This window comes from Ornithodoros turicata, chromosome 10 (genome assembly GCF_037126465.1).
Source record: "Ornithodoros turicata isolate Travis chromosome 10, ASM3712646v1, whole genome shotgun sequence".
NCBI lineage: Eukaryota > Metazoa > Arthropoda > Arachnida > Ixodida > Argasidae > Ornithodoros > Ornithodoros turicata.
In genome coordinates this window covers 27,543,405-27,559,420 of record NC_088210.1, presented here as the reverse complement: position 1 = coordinate 27,559,420, position 16,016 = coordinate 27,543,405, and the positions used below count along the sequence as shown (strand labels likewise).

At 45.0% G+C, this 16,016-nt stretch overlaps 1 protein-coding gene and 1 long non-coding RNA gene across 2 annotated transcripts in view; one reads left to right on the top strand and one right to left on the bottom strand.

The window, feature by feature from the left end:
- LOC135371298 (uncharacterized) overlaps positions 1-16,016 on the bottom strand; it is a 114,080-nt gene that overhangs the window by 14,106 nt on the left and 83,958 nt on the right. The gene's annotated exons all lie outside the window — the stretch shown is intronic.
- LOC135371295 (zinc finger protein basonuclin-2-like) overlaps positions 1-16,016 on the top strand; it is a 192,927-nt gene that overhangs the window by 103,685 nt on the left and 73,226 nt on the right. The window contains exon 3 of the mRNA XM_064605403.1: positions 6,159-6,261. Within this exon, the coding sequence (XP_064461473.1) occupies positions 6,159-6,261 (103 nt within the window). The remainder of the gene's footprint in view (positions 1-6,158; positions 6,262-16,016) is intronic.

Genomic DNA, 16,016 nt, shown 5'->3' with positions numbered 1-16,016 from the left:
TCTCCATCTGTTCACGTCTGTATGGAGGCGCTCACAGCCACAGTTGTTTCACAGTCCTGACAAGAAAAAAAAAAAAAAATAAGAGTCCTGATCGGCATCAAGGCTGACACATCCACGTCTTTGTTTTCCCACCTAATCTAACCGTCTCTGTCGAAAGATCGCGATCTTCGAGAACCATCTCTTGCTATTCACCCTAACTGACACGGCTCGCAAGATAACCGTGACTGAGTGCTTCTAACCACAACGCTTGGACAGAATATTTCTTTCACACCCGGCGCCATTTAATAGCGCTCTCTCTGCCCTCTTGGTTTGACATTCTTCCCTGAACACTGTTAATGAACTGTGCAATGGGTTCAAAGCCGTTGCGGCCGTCCCCCTTAGTCAGCACGTATAAGAACACCCGCTCCGTGCGGTACTAGTCAAGTCCTCCTCGAGATCAGCTTGCATGCAACGAGATAAAGTTCATGACCGAATTTGCCGTACGTGCGTCACAGTAACCCTCTCACTTTGCTTTCTCTTACACAACCACAACTTTCGTGCCTTTGCCCCCCAGCAGCCATAGACACACGATCTCTTCATACACACAGGCCTCCAGTATATAAGGACAAGCAAATTTATAACCATCCTCCTCCCAGAATTCCACGAAGTCCCCTTTAGACTCCCTTGTTTCGTTCTTTTCGCTTCGTCGCCCGCTGAATTTACGAACGGCAAGCCGTGACCGAGCGTGAGTCCAGAGCTCGATTCGCGAAACGTGACTGGGTCCGGGGTCACGCGGGTCGACAGCGACGCCGAGGGTCAACCTCGCGACCCCTGAGGGTCACGGTCGGGGCCCGAGCGTGCCGCTTCAGAAAGAGAGACCCTCTGGATTGCAACCCGATAGTGGGCACTCCATAAGAGGCACTGTCCCCCCGCGCCTCCGAACAATTTGCGTCGCTTTCAGTTGGACGAGAAGCACGATCCTGTAGAGTGGTAGCACGTGAGAAAGTGGTTTCAGGTTGGAATTTGAGACGGACTTTGAGCTCTCTGGGTGAAGGTGAAGGGGCTTAAGCCGACGTTCAGGGTTTAGTAGCGCTGCTGTTGTTCTCTGTTTTCTTTCTTTTGATGAGCAAACGTGATGGATTTGAAGTGCTGCGATGGCCATGTAGCGATGTGATTGAGTGTTTTTTTTTTTTTTTTGGAGGAATGAAGTGGTAACGAAGGTGTGCAGAACTGTGCAATGACATGGAAAGTAAAATGCGTGACTGAGAGCAAATACTCTAGTTTGACGTGACAGGGTTTTTTTGTTGTTGTTCCCACGCTGTGCATAACCATATTCCGCGGAAAGAACTGCTGAGGGGGGCGCAAGGAACATGCATGGAGAGTTACTGTTCAGCAAGCTGAAGGGATATTGTCTTCAGACGGCTCGGGTGGTGATTCTCGCTTTTGCGTCTGCACACATTTGGAAACAGCGAGGCTGGGAAAAAAGTATTTTCAATTAAGATCACTTTTGTAAAGTAAATATTCAGCTGGTTTGTGTCGCTCTAGTCAGCGCTATGCGTACGTTTATCGCGAAGGCGAGATCCAGCAGGACTTTTTCATTTTTGATACGATGGCTCTATAGGCCAAACTGCAACGTGAGATCCTACGACCACGTGACGTGGTCACGTGATATGGCCACACGCTCAAACGCGTTTTGCACAAAGATGCATCCGTGTGTGTGTTTTTGTTTGTTTCTATGCTGTGAACTTCTGGTTCGACAGTCGGGAAAACCTATATGGTGCAGACAGCACGGCACCGTAACACACCAGAAGCAAAACAAGCACACATCTTCCATCCGATACTCAGCGCCCACAAATACAGTATGAACCCACGCACTGCAAGGATATAAAAAAGAGAGAGAAAGAAAAGAAGAACACAGACCAGACCGGCAGATCCCTGGCAGAAGAGGAGGGAGAGGAGAAAGGAAGAGATAAAGCAACTCACCCATTGTTTTATTCATCGAGAACCGATCGGCGCGCCACCTGTGAGCGAGTTAAGGAACTTGGACGAGTGAGGACACACACAGCGCGTGCCTCAAGCAAGAGCAGAGGAGACCCGGGCGTAAATTAAGCAGCCTCCCTTCTCTGGGATATTGTGAGGGAAAACAAAATTAGCAGCGCCGGGGAAGCAGCAGCCGACGCCGAAGGGGTTTCGGGTAGTCAATAATGAATACGGCCAGCAGGGGGAGTGTGATTTAGGCAACGGGTTGTAGCCCTGCAGGGAGCAGATGCGCACCTTCGTCCGGCGCTCGGAATTCTGATGAGCAAGATGAGATGGATGAGGGGGAAGACGGAGAAAAAGCGTTTCGATATCACGATATATCGAGGCCGAGGCTGCATCCGAGTTTTGGCAGGCATTGCACTGATGAAACTTTATTAAGATGGGTTGCAAAACGCATTATTTATTTATTTATTAATAAATAATAATTTATAAAAGAAGACGAGCAGTTGATCGCTTAGAGACTGCTTATGTCTTATACCTATATCCTGTTTGGTTTGGTTCTAAGAAAAAATAAAATGGAGGTTTTGGCTTCGCTAACGTGAGACCTATATCTTATATGTCCTATATCCTATATATTTCTATACTATATTACTACTATATATATATATCCTCTATATTAAGGGAAGAAAAGTAGCAAAAGCTCTTTGGCTGCAGTTGAACATGTGTTTATAAGTCCCAAACGTCGCCACACCAGACTATAGATCATATATATATACTACTTATATCCTATATCTTATACATATTTGATGTTCCTGTTCATCAACGTCGTTTAGCTAGGCACCCACAGTGTCGACGTTGTGGGTGGAACCCACTTCGGGAACTGGCCTGCCGATTAACTTGGAATATAAAACGAATCGATACAAGTGTTCGATACAATCTATACAACCTATTCGATATCCAACAAATCTGTTCGATACATCCTGTCGATACAATCGACAAGGTCTAATTCCGGGCCGTTGTTTCTTTTATTTTTTGGGCTGGGTGCAAACGTTTAGAAAGGTACAACATCTTTTAATGGCAATGCTGACCGGATAAAGAGAACTACCGGTAGTTGGACCGGTACAACTGCTTACAAAAGTATATCCATTACCGTTCGTATCTCTGACTTTCGGTCCAATTTGCGAACGTGCGGGTAACCCCAGTGCAACCTTCATCCGTTTTCATAAGCTATGATCGCTAAACGCTTCCACTTTCCATGGCCGCTGGCAGCTTCAGTATCCACCTTCATTAATACCTACACACGGAGTGCACGACATGATTTCCTTTCGCGTGAGAAGATACACATTAAACGAGGGGCCCACCGTGCACCTCCATAACGCATGGTCTGTCACTGCGATGGGTAGATGAATGTTAATTCGACATTTACATACCTATTGGCTGCAGCATTACGTATTCCTCGAAGTATGCTTACCCGTTCTCCGTCGAGTACAGTACCATTCGTGCACGGCATAGCAATGAAGTGTTGCCTTTGCTTTAAAATATGCGCTCTTGAAATGATTCGGCCGCAGCCACTTACAAGCAAAGAGACACTATAGCCTAAGGGGGTGGTTAGTTGTAAGCACGCTGAGAATGCGGACAAGGGTGTTCCGGGTAATATTTATTCACTTTTACTTATTTATTCGCACATATCTCTCTTTTGACTTTTGCGTGGGGGTTAATATCCCGGCTTCTGCGTACAGTACGCGAAGTACAGCTGATCCCAAGTAGCACAACATCTTGCCCAGTATTAGCCCAATATTGGCAATACCGACCCGATATTGAGCCGATATTGCCGATATTAGGCCAATATTTGGCCAAGATGTTGTGCTGCTTGGGTAGTGATTTTTGGATGGTGTCCCGATATATCGTATCAAATTGAACAGCTCGACAAGGAAACTGTGATTGTCTTTCGATTTCATTAGACACTGTGGAATTCAACACCATAATGATGTCCGCGATTTCACATTCGATCGGGAAATCTATAATATCTATTATCGATCTCTAATATCAATTTCAAAATAGTTTTGTCTGCGCATTCACGTAATGCAGTCAGTGTCCGAAGCGCGCATAAAGGGGAAAAAGGAGGAGAGAGAGAGACAGGCAGAGAGAGAACAAAAGAAAAGGGAAAATAAAGGAAAAGACAAAGGGAAGTAGATTGCAGAAAGAACAAGAGAAGAAGTCATCCAAGAGGCGAAAGACGAGGAAAACATGGGATGCCTTATTTACAGAAAAAGGGAGGAAGGCGGACTATAAACAGAGTAGGGAAGAGGGGCGTGCGAACGAGGCGCCCTTTTGTGGCCGTTTTGGGAATCAACGGGGAAAGAAAGTGCGAAGAAAAAAAATGGAGTGGGGAAACAAGGCGAGGAGAAAACCGCAGCCAAAAACAGGACCATAAATTAACGAAAGAAAGCGACAAAAAGCGGATGATTACACGTTGGGACGGAGTGGTCATTTACGTGGAAGGAGGACATCGATCAGGAGGGGAAAGCTAAGGGAAGCAACGGGGTATACAGACGAGATACGGTACCCTGTGGAACAGTTGGGCCCGCTGGTATTCCCCGCGCAGCCAGCCGTCGGAACAATCTTCCCTTTCATTAGCTCGCGTGCCGGCCCGTCCTCTTCTGCGGTCGGGATTTGGTGGCGGCGGCTAGGGTAACGGAGGTCTGTGGCAGTGATGTGAAAGGCAAGGATGCAGACAGCGGCAGTTCCCCAAAGTTCAACACCGACGACGTTTTTTTTTTTTTTTTTATCGCCGTCCGTTTAGTTTTACTCAAGGAAATTTACCGTAACGAATAAGGTGCCCCATCATTTTTTTCACGATACTTCACCAAGTTCTGCGTATATGGTTAGTATGATTCGACGAACTGATTCAAGACGTGATTCAATTCGGTCGTACGATTCACCTTGGTTTGCCAATGTTGCTGACGCGCGATGAAAGAAAAGGACGATGAAGGCGGGACGTTCCTTTGTTCAGTAGTTCACCGCTTCACCCTCAAACACCACAGTGAGGTACTTCACCACGGAATTTCTTCAGTTCCTGCGGGTCTGTATGGCCTCCTGTGTGAACTGTGACCATTTCTTTTTCTTTGATTTTTCTTTGCTGGGAATAGCAAGGCGGCGTAGCGCAGGCTAATTCTTTCCCTCCTTTTTTCCCCATAAATAAACATATATTCCCCGCACCTCAAATACCCCCGCCTGATGACATTATTATTATTAAGTCTACTCCCAAGTATTATTATTATGATTATTGTTAGGACTTTGCTTACCTTACACTTCTCTTACGAACATTTACATTTTTATCAGTAATCCTATCACAACATTCTATACCTTTTTGTTCAAAATGCACTGATCACGGTTGGTCATTAGCTGGAAATGGGTTAGGATGTTCTTATCCGACCACGGTTGTCCCGCATGCATTCCGTACTCACCGAAGACACTTGGGCAATTTGAAGTTACACTCATCCGCCCATCAGCGATCAGAGTGAGTGTGCTGTGCTTCCATGCAAGGCTCTGAAACACGATTGCGCCATCTTCCTGCGGCGACGCGTACGCATCCAAGGATGCCTTTACGATGCCGTAATAAACTCATAAATAAGGAGAGCACCGTCCCCCCTTTTGGAACCTCTTCCAATTTCCCCATCACACGGGTAACGAGGATCGCCAGCAGGACCAGGGAAGGCACGGGGGCCCTTGGGACCTCCGCGGCCAGGATATAGGGTTGAAGGCCCTCGAAGCCGCCCTCACCTAAGGGAAGGGTCAAATTGCTTATCACCTCCCGCTGCCCCAAAGGGACGACGCCTGCCCTTTTATATTGTAAGAAGAATTATCTCTGCGGTTTTCTCTGTGTGCGGGGGGAAAAAAGGTGAAAGTGGTAACGGTATTTGCTCCGGTGGAGCCTCTGTTGTGGAGCGCGCGGCGGCTGTTTTGTGGCTCGTGGTGTAATTGGTGGTGCCAGCTATTACAGGACGACGCTCCAAGCAGCACATCATGTTGGGCCAATATTGGACCAATATTGGCAATGTCGGCACAATAATGGCCCAAGATTGAACCAATATTGGGCCGGTATTGCCAATATTGGTCCAATATTTGGGCCAACATGTCGTGCTGCTTTGGGCAGCTGCTGGAAAAAATAAATTTAATATTCCCGTTGCTCTTTTCAGGCGATTCGATGCACTGCCCCTGGATGTGGATGTGAGTGCTTTTCCCCTGGCAAAGGTGGTCATCGGTTTTGTTCTTCCTGTCAACACGGCTGGGTTGCTCACGGTAGGTGTCGTTGCGTCACATATCTCACTTTGCGACGTTTTGGAGTGATGACAATCAATAAGTAAGCTTGCTAAACCTGGAACTACGGGGAAATAGTAGCTAGGTGGGAGTCCGTGCTTGATAAAACAGAACGCGAGGCAGAAGCGGCTGACAAAAACACAAGCTTGCGTTGTGTGGTACGTTTTTGTCTCGCGAGCTCTTTCATCAAGCATCGAGTGTAAGTAAGCCATGCCAGTGCGCTGAAGGCTGAAGACAAAGTGCACGCCGTGTGTGTGAACCTCTAAGCGTACATGCTACATCCGGGCCCGCCGATGAATCGTGATGCGCATGAAGGCCCGACAGACACGACGCGAAGCTGCAATGTACACGGCGAGCGAGGATCCCTGCCGATAGCAAAAGTCAGGGAGGTTAGACTTCGAAAAGACCTTTCTTTCCGACACCTGCCGTCACGTGACACGCATCGGACGCATGGCAGACGCCCACGACCAACGTTGCCAGCCGTACACTCTGCTCTCTGCCGGAGGATATCGCGCGGGGTGGTCTGGCAGCCTCGCGCAGTCGACGATGATGCCCGTAGGCCCGACAGAGGGACCTCCTACCAGTCTTGCTGTCGTCAAGTCGAGCGTATACAGCCGTGGATGTGGTCGCCCCTTCTCCTCATTTCTGAATGATGAAAGTATACGAAGAAAGAATTAAGAACGAGTATTTCATCTCTGTGAGGAGCAGAGGCCGTCGCTTTTTTGCTTCTTCTTCTTCTTCTTCCGCTTCTCGAGGTGTACAGGATCGAACATTAGGTGCCGGATCAGAGAAGGAGGAGGGAGCGTTTACGGTTTTTCATCAACTTGCAAATGAGTATGGGACGGTCTCCTCGTACAAGATTGTCTCGCCGCCCCTCTATAAGCTTCTTACCTTCTCGCTCTCCGCGGAATAATTCTGTTTGTTTTTGCTTTTAATGGGGAAATAGGTTTTGTGCGGAACGAAAAATGTGTACACGATGGACATTATATCTGCTTGCGTTCGGGTACTTGCTGGTTGTGACCGTGCATAGTCGATTGGACGCGCGTTGAAGAAGGTCCCCGCTTTACAAGCTGGCTTGCTTGTCACAGCCTCTTTCAAATTTTTGGGGTATGTGTTTCGATAAATAAATGAGGGAGACTGGAATTTCTGTATATACTAATTAATACCGGAGCGCCACGGCGGTGCTTTTGCGATAATGTACCGAGGCCGTTCATTTAAGTATTGGCCGTATTCTATTTAAAACAAACTTTTCAGATGGATGCCTTAAAACACCGTTTTCAACACTGTCATTCAACAAGTTTCAGTTGAATCTGCAAAGTAAGAAAATTAGGGTGCGTATTCACAAAAACAACTATCTTACACGTTGAAAAGGTGTAAAAAAAACACTCCGTGGCCTCCACGCAAGTAAGGCTATGCGCCTTTTTTTTTTTTTTTCATTTTCCTCGTCGTAGTATATGTGCCAAATATCTGCTGTATACAACCGAACAGACATCAGCGAGAAACGAGGATATCAACCAAATTTTATTTCAACAGTATGCCATTCATTGTTTGTAACGCACACACGCACTTTACGGCATTTCAACGGCTTGCGTTTCACTAAATAAACGTGTTTGCGCACGTTTCACACCCGTGTGCTGGAGCGTGTGCTTGATTACAAAGGTTTAACTTGCCTACACGTCACACACGGCTACACAAAAGACGCGCGTAAAAAATAGGGAGATCTGTCCCCCTCTTTTTTGTATATGGAATCCTTCTCGTTGCGTTTCTCCCCCGCGTGTGCATTCCCTTGTGGAGGCGGGCGTCAATTTTCCACTTTTTGCACGCTCAATTTGCGGCTGCAGCGCTTCCCTTCGTCTTCCCTCCCCCCTCTCTCCGTACGATATTCAGCCTTTTTTTATATATACATATACCTATGCGTCTGGGTGCTCTATACTGATATGCATGTGTTGTGGGAGCTTAGAAAGAGCTGAGAAAGCTAGGATGAGAGAAGACACTGCGAAGATTCGGATGTATACACACCCGTCTTTATTTGCAGCCTTTTTCTTGAGCCACGTACGTAGCCATATAACGCTAGCGTCGCGAGCGACCTCAACCAAAGTTAGCTCTTTTTTTTTTCTTCTTTCTATTCCGTGTCTATTCCGTGTAGCGGTGTACAGGTGGGGACAGATGGAGAGAGGACAGCAGGAAGGAGAGGGGGACAGGGGGTTTAGTATGAGTCTGTCGGAAAACCCAGCAACCAACGTTATAGCCAAAGTCTTTTTCTTTCTTTTTTTCTTCTTATTTTTTCGGCTTTGAATTCCTGCACTGTGCAAGACTCTGTGAGACGATCGCTTCATTGACGCAAACAATACCGTTCACATGCAGGCAGGGTTAGCTATATAGTTTGAATCCAGGTTACGCATAACTTACCTTTAAGAAAAAAGAAAAAAAAAAGAAGGAAAAGCTCCCGTGGTATAGCGGTTAGGATGATCGCTTTCTACGCGGAGGTGAGGCGGGTTCGAATCCCTGCACCGGCTATGCTGTCTCAGGTTTTCCCTGATTTTTTTTTTTTCCCGATAGACCTTCCAGACGAACGTCGGCACAGTTCGCCCTGAAGTCGGCCCAGGAGGTACACTAACCCCCTCTTTCACTCACTCTTTCCTGCTGGACCCTCTCCATCGTTCCACCTCTGTACGCTGCTCATTGCCACAGTTGCTTCGCGGCGCTAACACGTCAATTAAAAGAAATGCTCTTATATGCTTGTTTGCCTTGTATGGACTGTACCATGCTATACGTGTACTCAAGACGGGCCTAAGTATTTCACCCTGCAGCATTGCGTCGAATCATCACCGATTTAATCTTCGCAACCAACGTTATTACGTCATGTTTTGCATATAAAGACGCACAACGCAAACCTCTTCGGTGTTCGAAATGTACCAGGATGTTCCTTTTGGTACACGCTCAAAAATATCACGCAGACTGATCGCTCGCGCGATCACGATGTCATTATACGTTATCATATCTCCCCCCAAAATCAGTCATAATCATCGATGACATATAGCGTCGGTTCTCCTACTTCTTCCTCTGCTGCTGCTATACTCCCCGTACGCCAGTTCTTCCTTGCATCTCAGTCACGACGCACGGTTTGGAAACAATTACGCGACTGCTATGTTTATCCCAAACGCTTGGATTGCAAACGATTGATTCCGCGCCGTCTATTAGGTGAGCTTCTTGAGGAATGCTCCGAAGAAAATGGTCGATCGTCTGGGCCAAAGTCATAGATAACGCATCGAATGATTGGGCAAACTTAAATAAATGGCCAAGGCGTGCGCATCGAGAATCCTTCTCTTTATATCTGAATATAAACAGCGTGTATATTTCTGTGGCTCTTTCGCAGTGGGGGAACGGTCTGAATTGAACGCGTGGAATAATTTGTGATATAGGATATACGCTTCTGTGAGATAAGACGCAGTTCATCATGCTACAGCGACCGTCCTTATTAAACGGGTATGCGCTCTATAAAGACAAGCAGGATAAATACTTAAACAACAGCAGCAAATACAAGTAGTGACGACGAGTGGGGAAGGTTGGCACTTCATTTGTTGTTCACTGTACGAAAGGACCAAAAAGTTATACATAAATATATAATAAATATATGTAGATATATACCTGCTAAACCTGAGACTGGGTAACGGCACATTTTCTCCCAAACGTATACGGATGTAGTCAAGATTGAGATAAATTCATCGATAATAGCATCAAGACAAAAAAATAATAATAATAACGTAGGGCCGTTGTAGCATAAAATAAAAAAGAAAGAAAGAAAGGAAACACGAAATGAAGGCTGGTTAGTGGTCTCAATTTGGATTTCAAGTTCTGTTCAGTTTACAGATACAATAAACTATAACAACTATAATAAACAACAACTGTAAACTGTAACAAAACAATAAACTAGTTTTATTGTTTATTGGCTATTTATAAACAACAAACACATCCTGTGAACGGGTCACGCAGGAAACTTACATTAAAGCATGAGTTGTATGAGTGTATCTAGTTGTTGTTCATGAGTGTATCTAGCTACAAATATGCGCGAGTTTTTCTTGTTTGTTGTTTATCTCGTTCCGTTTTGTTTTTGCTAGTGTGACTCCCTCCCTCATGTAACGCCCCATCGGGGTAATTTGAGGTATTTGCATAAATAAAAATAAATAAATAAAGCCAATATATAGCAACCTTCGAGAAAATACAATGCCTTGCGACATTATACCTAACTCATTACATCGCAGGCGTGGACGTTACACGAAGCAGTTTGTTGCACACATGTGTCTACTACATACACAAACACTCGAGGGGAGCTGTTCTTTCCCTGCCCGGGTCGGTTTCGGTATAACAATCCCGCACATGGATTGTAGTACATGGACGTCTATATACATGATGGAAATGTTGCAGTAGCAAAAACAGGGTCAAGCTCCAAGCAGAACGTGTTGAAAAGGAGCAGCATTCTGTGCCCAGCTGCACGGAGGAAGGGGAAGATGACAAATTACCCCATATATTGATTATCGGTTTGTCAGAGGAAAATTTTCTCCCGTTCACAACCCGTCGCGCAGAGAGGCAGATGGTTCCACTGCCTCGCGATGAGCTTCGATTCTGGCTTAGGTTTGGTTGGGTTCAGTGGTTATTAAGAATGGTAAGGTCAGCACACTAATGTGGCACGGTTGAGTGTGTGGGAGCGTATAGCGGTGATGACGTTTAATTTTAATTCGTTCTACCGCGAACATATGAGTGATACAGTGATATGAGTACATACAGTGTGTTTGCTCTAACGTGTCCCGAAATTTTACTTAAAGCGAGCGATAAAAGAGAAACGAGCGTTACGTTTCAGCTACTTGACTAAGAAACAGGTGCTACTAGTGAATCAGTACCTGTTTCTTACTCAAGTAGCAGAAAAGTACCACTTGCTTTCCTTTCATCGCTCGCTTTAAATACATGTTGTAAAAAGGACGAAGATCATCGGACATCGTTCACGCGCGCATCTACGGTTCAGTCCTGTATCGTTCTACCATCGGTCCATTAAATGCTGCACCCTTCAGACTCCGGTTTGCCATAGTTCTCAACAATACAATTTCTGGACACGTTAGAGCAAACACCCTCTATAGTCCTTGTTTGAGTTTCTATACAAAAGTCCTCGCCGGTGCTACAAAGGCGAGATAAAAAGGATACATATGCGAAATGATTTCACACTCTGTATGACGCGACAGAATGAGTAATTCTAGTATATACTTTTGGAAACCATGAACGCATTGTGATATTGCTATACACCCTGGTTTACTCACATGTAAGCTGTCTTGAATCGCCCCCAATCAACGCTCAATCGCAATCAATCAATCAATCACCTCACCGGTCCAATACCCGCATAACTCCCGTTAAATGTGGAGCAGCGTTTACGTCACGCGTACGTCATCGTACAACCGAAACCGGATGCGAACTTGCAGTTCGTTCTTCTGCCGGATGGAATTTTGTGCACGACACCTACACGTAACTTACACTTGAACACGACTGCCATATTTACCCACGAAACAATATCACCGAATTTTCGACATACATCAGAACCGAAAACACCGAGACTTTTCATATGACGTCTGCCGGAAAAACAAAGATACGATAATAAAATTTAAAAAATGCAATGATAATCGTGTCGTACCATTTGCATGCTCTCATCTCACAACGAAAACACTACAGGGGAAAACATTAAGCCCTTCTGCGGCTTATAAGCGAGTAGACGTGGTATACGAGGCTGCTGAGCGCGCACGGAAAACGACATCCGACGAAAATCGCATAAGCACGCGCGAGCCAGGATGTGATCCGTCTGCGCATGCGCACAGCAACGCACGCGCGCGACGCTCGTAAATTACGTCTCCTGTTCTCCACTTTGTGACGGGTCTAGCGCGTGCATTTTTTTCTTCTTTTTTCTGCGTTAGCTCCCTCTGTTTTTTGTCTCTGTTTCTGCTTTGGGCTCGACACTGCCGACTGAAGTGCACTGTACGCGTAGACGCCTAGCTCTTGTGATGCTGCTGCATAGGAGCATGCGCACGTTCAGACAACATATGGAACGGGTTTCACACAATGCGAAATTTAGTGGCCGCTGTCTCGAGATTTGGGCGTATAATCGATAATTCTCATCGTAGAATACAGGGGCGTTAATGTAACTGGACGTCCCACAAAGGCATACGGGGTGTTTTCACGTACGTCAGATGAGTCGGGGTGGTCTGGACCACACCTTCGATTTAACTGGGAAGATGACACACTATATATGCACCAACACCTATGATACCAAAACGATCCACAAATTCGCAATGTGTTCGGAGAAATTAAGTGCCAAACTTAAGAGAAAAACTCAATTTTCTCGAAGTTTGCAAAATTATGTAAAATTACCTGCGAGCTCTGCAGCGATTAGACTTCATAGGGAGACGGAGAAGGCGGGCGTCTTTTATCCTATACTAATTTTCATTCTCTTACCACGACTAATCTCTGCGATACGGGTACCCAAAGTTGCAAAAAAAAAAAGAAAAAGCTACAGACTTGGAAAGTGCACGCCATACCTTCTTAACTTTGGCAATTTTTAGAAAACGGAATATTAAATATTTTGAAATAATTTTGCATAATTTGAAATACGCGAAGGAGAATGAAAAGACGTAAGCTGGATTTGCCACATGCACATTGTCAGCTGCCTCTTCGCAATAAGCGGAATTGGCTGGGAGCACATTTCGAATAAGCCGGTTCGAAACGCTGGCCACCTTGAAACTCCGATTAACGCGGTAATTCGAGACAAATATAGAGGCAATTTCTTTATAAGGAATGTTTACTGTATCTCCTTTTAATGTTCCGTATAGCGGCGTTTGGTGACATTTTGAAAATGAACAATGAGAGCACTTCCCGATGAGAATATAATGTGTGGGGAATTCTCTGCGCACCGTGCCAGCTTTTATGGCAGGTTTGTTTTAGTCATTCTTGAGAGGGAGGGAGAGAAAAAAAAACATTTTCATTAACATTCTGGCCAAGACATTTTTAAAGATACAAAAATAGTACCACTAATAGTTGCTTCAATAGTTATTTCGTTGTAAAGAGCATCTACACTTTTAGAGAGAAAAAAAAAGTAAACTGGGGAGTTTTTACAGCTTCTAGTCCCCTACATTTCAATCACTCTCCTGTAGTTTAGTTTCCTGTCCCTGAAACTTACTTCATAGCGCAACAAATAGTCCTGAAAGGGAGTAACGTTTGCGGCAATAGTGTGTCTAGTCCACAAAAAGACACATACGTATATCCTTTCATTGTTGTTTTTTCTTCCGTATAGAGTGTATTTATCTGTTTGTTTGTTTATTCTGTGACTTAGTTTGGCTCTGTGTCCGTAACGAACAGTCCTGCAGTTCCCACATCACTGCGCGAATATTCTGCGCCTCTCGGAAAGCCGTGATCATCCACGGTCGGTTTTTCCGACATCCGATACGCGTATCACGAAAGGATACTCTCTTTCGCGGTGTATTCACCTGATCCACCGAAAAAAAAAAAAAAAGAGAGAGAGAGAGAGAGAGAGAAAAGAGACGAAGTCGGACAACAATCTTCAAGGAACGAAGGAAGGAAGGGAAGTTCAAACACGGCGTTAGGAACCATTTTCTTCATATGACATAAACCGTTTTGTTTGACAGTTTGTTTCTCGGCTACAAATGCTTTGTTCCTGTTTGTTTGTTTGTTTTCTCACATGTATGAACTTTCTCTTATCATTTGATTTTTTGCACTTGAGATTTTGTGCATTTCATATTGTGTCACCTTGTTTATTTTCTTTTTGGGTACAAATAGCTTATTTTATAGGTATTAACTCTCTTTTGCTGAATGACGTATGTACTTACACTTTGCTTTCAGTTTTACTACTTTGTTATTACCACAATTACACGTATTTCCATTTTTCGTCTGCTGCTCAACCTCCACCTCCATCCTTTTTTTTTTTTTTTTTCTCAACAATCCTCACAAGACTCATGTAACATTGTTATATACCCATGTTTCTTCCTGGGCTGTTCGACAGGGCTTGCCCTCTCAGCCCAATTTTCTATGTACTTGTACCGTACCATTTCTAAGCAATAATAAATAAATAAATAAATAAATAAATAAAAAAAATCTCGGAGCATACACTGTCAGAAGCTGAGCAGCAGCAGTTCGGCAATTACCAGCAGATGTTTTCTGGGAAGTATCCCTTCACGTGTCAGCGCTGTCGTTCCAGCTGAATGTGATCCGAGACATTTGACAAATGTTAACGCAGTGTACGTAACGACACGTTAAACAATGTGCAGCGGTAGTGGCGCCGAGCCATAGGATACAATAGGGGGGGGAGACGTCGGACCATATTCCGTGCTGCCTTGATCTCTTGAAGTTCAGAATGTATGTAATCGAGCGTCGACTTACTGTTAACGCGTCTGTCACATCCATAAAAGTCCTAAAAAGACAGTTGTGAATGACATACACAAATACAATGCGTGTAGCCGTCGCCACACTTATCCGTAAGGCGCGGTCACGTGGCCCCAGCGCTGCCAAGCGTTGACGCTGGGTGCGATACATTAGGCGCAGGGACCCAATGTGTCGAACCCAGCTTCAACGCGTGGCGGCGCTGGCGTCTCTGTGGGCCACGCGTTACGGTTAAGTGTGGCGACGGCTAGTAGACCGTGATAACGTGGCTCCCGTAGTACCGTGTCTACCGCGCCCAATCAAGTGATAAGATTCTGAGTCAGGAACGCTGTCATTGGTTCCGGTAGGCACGGCTTCCCGGTGACGTCACCAACGGTCTATATACTGACACTCGTTAATGCTCTGTGATTCTTCGTTGTCATGTACAAAATTATGTAAGTATATATACGTCATGTATACGTTAACTTAAATACTCTACAGCAAGCAAGCAAGCAGTAACTTTGTATCTTACAAATACTTTTAAAAGTCAGTATACAGTATATACGTACCTGATTTGCTCTTCTGTATACAGGGTGGTTCACCTAAGGTGATAAAAATTATAACTGCCGACCTACTCGTCGGAGGATTGTCGGAGTTTCGGCAATTACCTTCTGGAAACTTTTGCCGCCATTGAGGAATGCTTTGGACAATTTTTAATTGCGGGAAATTTATTTTTTTCAATTGAGCTTTGAAAATTGCCAAGCCAACCTCACTTTTTTTTTTTCGCAGAAATATGATGTCCTCCACGAATAACCGCGGATCCAACAAAAACTATGCATAATATCGCAACAGAAATAGTCGAAAAAAATGTGTAAAAATGACGCTTTAGCCCCGCCTGCTTGATTTTCGCAGAGAAGCGCGCGCGAAATCTGCGTCTAGACGAGAAAGTGTCCCCGCCTTCATTTGTTTTGGCTTCTTTGTGATAAGACGGTTGTTTTGTTTTCCTTGTGATAAGTCTGTCGCCACCAGCATCAAGGTCAACGCGGCGCAAAGAAAGGTAAAGCAAGAGGCGGGAACACTTCCTCCTCTCCCCGCAAATACCGTGCGCTTTTCTTTGCGACAATGAAGCAGGCGGGACTAAAGCTGAATTTTTACTATTTTTTTTAGTCTATTTCTGTTGCGATACTGTGCATAGTTTTGGTTCGGTCTGTGGTATCCGTGGAGGACTTCATATTTTTGTTTAAAAAAAAGTGAGGTCCGCTTCGCAATTTTCAAAGTTCAATTGAAAAAAATAAAATTCCCTTCAATTAAAAATTGTCCAAAGCCTT